Here is a 7,613-nt window from a genome sequence, read left to right as displayed (position 1 = left end):
TTAAACAATACACCGAGAAGAATTATGTGCAGATTTTTCAGGTGAAGATCAGGTACATGTTTCTTCAAATATTTTTGAAGATAAAGAATTAATTCTATAATGAAACTTCTGTGGATGATTTTTTTTAAATAAAATTTGAGATTTTTTTAATAAAACAAATTCTACTTTATATTTGTGATTTGCAAGCTCAATCAAATCTTTTTTTATGAATTTTGAATCTACATTTTGAATCTGAATTCTAAACTTGAATTCAAAAATTGAACTTTCAATCTGTTTCCGAATTCTATGTACAAGAATTACAATTTCCGAATTCTAATTCCAGATAAGATTTCTAGAGTTCTAGAGCCGTCATTCATGAATGTATTATTTATATTCTGTAGTGCTGGTTTAATCTTAATTCGTTATTTTAATTATTTATTTTTTAACTTTATCGTGAATCTGAATTGAAATAAAAAAATTCAAATTATGAATCTGAATTTGAGTTTTCAATTGTGGATCGCCATTTAGAAGCTTTAAATGTATTAATTTTGTGTAGTTTGAGAAATTCTTATTTAAATTTAAAACATAATTCTTATTTTTTTCATTTTCGGCAAACTACTATCAAAATATTGCAAATGCATATGATTTCTTAAAAACACGATTCAAATTTTATGTGAAACGCAAAACCAAGTTTGAACCAGGATTTCAAATCAGCTTTTCATTTTTTATTTCTTATGATTATTCGAACTGAAAATTAAGAATCCTTAACTGGATACAAAATCAAAAAACAAAATTATAAATACAATTTTGGTTAAAAAAAAATGAAACCAGAACCTCCGAAATGGGTTAAACTCGCTCGAGATCGATTGCACGCCGTGTGTGCAATGGAATTTTTGTGCCTTTATTAGAACAATCATTTATTATGAGTTTACTATTTCTCGGTAAAATATTATCTTTATACCAACGGAATCCACAAAGTTTAAGAAAAATGTATTGATTTTGCTGAAAATCAATCATCATAAAAGTTATCTAAGAGTAAAGTACAATGAGTTTCAATGTCGCATAAAGGCCTCCGTCTCGAATGGGTTAGTTTAAAATATTATATTCAGACCTGAATTTCTATGAACAAGTGAGAAAATTTTGCAAAACTGTAGCAGATTTTTGAACTTGGAACGGGTTATTGAGGTTTTGGCATTAGTTTTTAGTCTAGATTGTTACTCTTAAATAACATTGCTATTTCATTATGAATTTAAAATTTTGAGTGGAGAGTAGAATACCTCGCTTGCTTTTTTGGACCCTCATGGGGGGGGGTTTAACCCCCAAAACCCCCCCCGTTCCTACGGCCATGAACCAATTATATTTATCGAAGAACTGGTTATTCTTACGAACACACCGTGAAAGTTCGGTAAATAACTAATCGGTAAAATGACTTACCGAATTCGTAGTTAAACGGGTAGTGTGTGCAGTTTTCATGAATTTTTTTTAAATTCTTCTATACTGCAGGTAAACTTGAGCACAAACCCAGTCATCAACCTGCGATGAACCCTTTTCTGTTACCTACAATTATCAAGAAAAATCATATTCTGCTTCAAAAAGCAGATAACAGCAATCAAAATTCTGAGAACCCCTGAACTATCCAAACGATCGGTCGGGTGGAGGGGCCCCGTGAGCAACGAAGGGACGGCTTCCTCTTGCTGCTTTGTCACGTCATTTGTTCTCTTTGGTTTGTTTTCATTGGATCATTCGGTCTCGGACCAGCCATTCCTTCTGAGTCTGAGTAAAAAACAACCTCCTAAGCGGCTGAGATGGGACAAACTTATTCTCTCCCATTTGTTCGTTCTATGGAATAGATCTGTTTTCAAAGTGCTTCCATCCAAATCTCTCATCGAGTCACTCACTCCCCTTCAGCTAGCTCTAGCTTAGTCATACAGAAGGCAAGTCGTACCAAGTCCAAGTCCCACTAGTAGAAACTTGGCTTGGAACTTTGGAACACGTGAAACTTAGAAGAGACAACTCTCGTAAGTCGGTTGACTCGATTTGATCATGGGGGAGCTTGTTTGAGACAATTTTTCCTTTCTGCTTCTCAGCTTAGTTGCTATGGACGAGTTTCGTTCCTTGAGCTCTGGCTCCGACTTCAGTGAGTTCAGTACTCAGAGTCCACTCGGTCGCTTAACAAACGCTGGTGTGCAAGCAATCCCCTTCGGAAGTCGTCGTAATTTTGTTATATTTTGTTTTTCAAACCTTGTGGCACCGGATTGGATTAGCCGCGGTGAGGTTTCTGGATTAAGAAGTGTTATTGGGGCGGGGAAATTTTTGATAAGTGATATGGGTGTGTTATCGGTTGCACGATGAATCTTGGAGTACTTTTTAAAAATATTTACATAGAAAGAAGGTGATTCTAATGAGAGTAATCGGTTCGATAAGCCTGACCAAGAATGTGTAACCTGTAAACACGTCTCTCGATCGTACTTGTGGTGTTTTCTAATCGTTCAACAAAAGCAGCAACAGCAACAGCAGTGCAAGCGCTGAATGACGGCGAAAATCGCCCTTTATTCGTCTCAGCTCAGCTCAGAGCTGCATGTGGATAGAATTAAAGTGTGTAATAATAGCAGCAATAATGACATCAATAATATTCTTCACCCTGTCGACGGTTGTTGTTAGTTTGTTAGAAGAGAAGAACGAGGAGCGTACGTGAGTGTGAATGCATTAGTCAGTTGCACAACCTATCTTCGGGAATGGATCTCTGATCTGCAGCTGAAGCCTAGAAGAGATGCATTTGGTTGAAGTTCGATTCGGAATTGGAATGCAGTCACAGTGTGATGCAAAGAGAAGAATTCGATCGAAATCACAGAATCACGTCGGCGGCCGATGTTCTTTGGGTTGTAAATTAGTACCTACCTGCCTCTTTCTGGAAGCTACGGCTACGACGATGTGGGAAGGTGTTAAAGTGTATGCCGAGGTCATTCGAACCTGAACGGGAGAGAAAAAATAAGAAGAAGAAGAAAAAAAAGCGAAACGTCTCCCTGTTACTAATCGCCGCTCGATTGTTTTTGTTTATTTTTTGATGAAGAGTGGTTCGAGTGACAGTGAAAAACAATGGGTCGGAAGTGTGAATTTTGGAATCTGAAATGAGTGTTTCTTAGATTTTGTTAACGTCATTTTTAAGTTGAAAAGCGTTATAGTGGATTTGATATACCTGCACATATGTAACTTGAGTCACAAACGGCACTTAATATTACATCGTTTTGATGTATCCGGTTGTTTAAAATCATTGAACTTTTTTTAACCGCTGCACAGTGGTTTAAGACTTGAAAAACATGTTCATGGGCTTTTTGAAGGCGTAAATGTCAAAATAGCTTTATAGTACATCTACATGTTTCATCATTTTAAAATGCGCATATTTTATTGTAAGTTTTTTTCCTGATCAATTCACGTATAAGTGAGAAATTTTTTCTTTTTTTTTTTTGTATTTATCGTTATCACTATGATGTCTTCGAAAAAGTTGTAGATCATCACATTTTAAAAAACTTTGTTGAAAACGTCAAAGCTCTATCTTTTGAAACAACATGTTTAAGACATTATTTTCAAAAACTAACCACGAAAAATTCGTTGAACATATTTCGAAGCGAATTTTTGAACAAACTTTGTCGGCATGTTTTCATTGTTCAATATCTCTGAAAGTTGCAAACAAACCACTTGACTTGACACCTTCAATGAAGTTGTATAGTTTTACAATTGTCACAACTCTCTCATACAAAGTTTGTCTCAAAACTCGCTTGGAAATAAGTTAGACGAATTTTTCGTTTTTTGAAGTTTGTTTTTGAAAAAATGTCTTCAAACATGTTGTTTCAAAAGATAGAGCTTTGACGTCTTCAAAAAAGTTACTTAAAATTTGATGATCTACAACATTTATCAAAACGTCATAGTGATAAAATGATAAATACAAAAAATAGAAAAATTATCTCACTTATCGATTAATTGATCAGGAAAAAAAATATAACAAAATATGCGCATTTCAAAATGATGAAACATTGTAGAACAAACCATAAAACTATTTTGACAATTAGGCCTTCAAAAAGCCCATGATCACGTTTTTCGAGTTTTAAACCACTAACGATGAACGATAATGAAATGATATTCAAAGCTTTGGGTTTGCTTACATTTTTGTTTAATTTTGGTAGTACTTACAAGCCAAACAAATACAGCTGAGGTCCGTAATCCGTTACTTGCTTTTTAAAATGTATAAAATTTTAACTCCAATTAAAAAAAAACATCGACTGCTTGATGCGATATCACATAGAAGGTTGTTTTATTAGATTTTATTATTGTTTCGATGTATTACAACAAAATATTCTTATAGTACACAACTCCAGAAATTACATCATCCATCGTTATATTTTTTTTTTTTGGCTTTGTGTCAGCGCGAAATATTTGGATTTTAATTAATGTTGTTTGGAAAAAACACTACGCATTAAGGGGTTAATAACACAATTTTGGTTACTCTCTACTAATTGATCGCAATATTAACTCAATTTTCGTTAAAAAATAAAACTGTTTTATTTAGAAAGTATTTCCACTTAACGTGTTTTTTTGGTACAACTGAAAAGCAGACCTGTACAACTTGAGGGAATAAGTTTTTTTTTCTTGAATGGCACTTTCTTCTGTGATGTCGATTGTTTTAAAACTTGGAGCAAAGTTTTGAAAATTCTGGACAAATCCAGATTGCTCTTGGAAGCTGAACAAGCAGATGTGTAGTTTACACTTCAACCAGTTCGTTTTAACCCTCATCCGCATTAGATTTCATTACCCTAATCAGCACTTGTGGTGTCAATTTGACACCACAAGCTCAAATCGTTATAACTTTTGGCGTGTTAGACCGATTTAAACAAAACTTACATCAAAAGAAACCTTGTAATGTCAGTGAAATATGTTTAGAACATTATATTTAGCTAAAGTTACTAGTTTTCTCGTTATTCAGCATGAAAGAAAAAAAATCTGAAAAAACATGCCTCACGAAAACTGCTGTAGTTCATATTTTAAACGTCCAAAAAAATATTTGCCTTATGCATATGAAAGCTGAAGTTAATGCCTACATCATGAAGACAAGAAATATTTTTTTAAATTTTTTTTAATGAAATGGTCACAAAAAGTTCAAAAAAGTGGTCTAAAAAACCTACTTTTCATTCGATTGCTAGTAAATATTGTTTGAGCAATAGTAGAGTTTTGAAAAACATATGACTACAAAATGTATTAAAATTCCAACATTTTGCTGTCTTTAGATTTTTGATGCAACAAAAATTGAATTTACTGGAATTTTTCAAAGTTCACTACTTTGCGCGATTTTTTTACAAATTGAAATTTCATCTGTTTTTGTGGTCCACCGTCAGGTTGTACCCGGATTATCAGTGCTTTTACTTTGTTTGGACCAACCAAGAGTATATTCATTGGAAAGCACATTTAATCTCCATTCTAGTGAGGTGCTACAATTCACGCTGTGAGATTTCACAAAAATATGAAAATTATAAACATAAAATCATTCCTGAATTTCTAGAACTACAAGCACCTCGTCCAGCAAAACGTGTTTTTTTGCTCTCCGTGTAGGTACGGTGGGTGGTGATTCGGGCAGAGAGCGAAGCCGACAGACAAAATAATGATGCGTGTCGTGACTAGCAAACGTGAACTACTGTCAGTAGAAAATTTCCAACTAAGAAACGTACGACACGCATCATTATTTCGTCTGTCGGCTTCGCTCACTGCCCGAATCACCACCCACCGTACCTACTCGGAGAGCAAACAAACACGTTTTGCTGGACGAGGCGCTTGTAGTTCTAGAAATTCAGGAATGATTTTATGTTTATAATTTTTATATTTTTGTGAAATCTCACTGCGTGAATTGTAGCACCTCACTAGAATGGAGATTAAATGTGCTTTCCAATGAATATACTCTTGGTTGGTCCAAACAAAGTAAAAGCACTGATAATCCGGGTACAACCTGACGGTGGACCACGAAAACAGATGAAATTTCAATTTGTAAAAAAATCGCGCAAAGTAGTGAACTTTGAAAAATTCCAGTAAATTCAATTTTTGTTGCATCAAAAATCTAAAGACAGCAAAATGTTGGAATTTTAATACATTTTGTAGTCATATTTTTTTCAAAACTCTACCATCGCTCAAACAGTATTTACTAGCAATCGAATGAAAAGTAGGTTTTTTAGACCACTTTTTTGAACTTTTTGTGACCATTTCATTAAAAAAAATTTAAAAAAATATTTCTTATCTTCATGATGTAGGCATTAACTTCAGCTTTCATATGCATAAGGCAAATATTTTTTTGGACGTGTAACATATGAACTACAGCAGTTTTCGTGAGGCATGTTTTTTCAGATTTTTTTCTTTCATGCTGAATAACGAGAAAACTTGTAACTTTAGCTGTATATAATGTTCTAAACATATTTCACTGACATTACAAGGTTTCTATTGATATAAGTTTTATATGAAGTTCATAATAATTCAAACGACTTAAATAGATTTTACTGTTGTGGTGTCAAAATGACACCAAAAGTCGGAAAAGGGAGTTTTTTTGTCCAGGCTTCCAGGGTTCGTCCATAAAAAAAGTAAAGATGCAATATTGAAGAACTTTTGAATTCATTTAGGGTCCCCGAAGAAATTTTTGTATTTTGAAGCTTCTGAAAAAAGTTACAAGCCTTCAAACTTGCAATGGTGTCAAAATGACACCCTAATGCGGATGAGGGTTAAGAAACTATGAAGCCTTTTATTTGGATATTTTTTTTGTATTTATTTTTAAGTCCTATTACTACATGATTCGACTTTATTTTCCTGGTCTAAGTACAAAACGATAAACTTGAATGTTAATTTCCGTTCGTTTGGTGCTGATATCGCAGTTTATTTTTGATGATGGCTCTTTGATCAAAAATAATTAATCAAGCTCATGATAGTTGAATTTTCCCAACAGTGCGATCACGTGAAAGCGAACAGAAGAGGGATGATTACTTTTGGAATTAGCACCTCACGGTTCTGAACGACAGCTAACACAAACCTCCAAAGTGTTATTTGATGGAATGCAAATTTCTCATCTGACAGTGTGGTTTTTCCGAACATTCTACGCAATCGACGCCAAAGTTGGAATCTGTGATGTTCAAAAAAATAGAAATCTCAGTTACTTACGTGTTTTTTTTCTTCAATTTTCTACCTTCAGCCAGATGGAACATAACACGTAATTTTACCTCTTTCAAGAAGTATAATGGTCAAAAAAGTAGTGACGACTACCACCATCACCAAAGCGATACCGAGAGAAAAAGAAATAAGTGCAAACGGTATATTTGAGTGCGAATTCTAATGAAGAGGGTTCCAATTGAAAGTGTAAACAGGAAAAGTGTTTTTTATTAAATTCAAGTGGGAACCCAAGAGTTCTAATCAAGCCAAAAATGGGTATCATGGAGATACGGGATGATTGTGATGGCATGGGCGATCGACACATCCCCAGCACCACATTGGCCGTATTGCGAGGCATTCTAGTCAAATCGTTGTCCCGGGAAAACCTGAGCCTATCCGATCAGCAGCTGCTGGCCGGCCGGAAGTCGGATCGGCACGTGTCGTTTCACGACGGTAAGATT

The 7,613-nt window shown here is 34.6% G+C and overlaps 1 protein-coding gene across 1 annotated transcript in view; it reads left to right on the top strand.

The window, feature by feature from the left end:
- Positions 1-1,915: 1,915 nt before the first annotated feature.
- LOC129753686 (uncharacterized protein DDB_G0283357-like) overlaps positions 1,916-7,613 on the top strand; it is a 58,568-nt gene continuing 52,870 nt past the window's right edge. The window contains exons 1-2 of the mRNA XM_055749531.1: positions 1,916-1,997; positions 7,196-7,605. Coding sequence (XP_055605506.1) covers positions 7,425-7,605 — 181 coding nt within the window. The 5' untranslated portion in view covers positions 1,916-1,997; positions 7,196-7,424. The remainder of the gene's footprint in view (positions 1,998-7,195; positions 7,606-7,613) is intronic.

The sequence above is a fragment of the Uranotaenia lowii genome, chromosome 3, assembly GCF_029784155.1.
Source record: "Uranotaenia lowii strain MFRU-FL chromosome 3, ASM2978415v1, whole genome shotgun sequence".
NCBI lineage: Eukaryota > Metazoa > Arthropoda > Insecta > Diptera > Culicidae > Uranotaenia > Uranotaenia lowii.
Note: the sequence above shows the minus strand (reverse complement) of the source record. Positions and strands in the feature narration are given on the sequence as shown.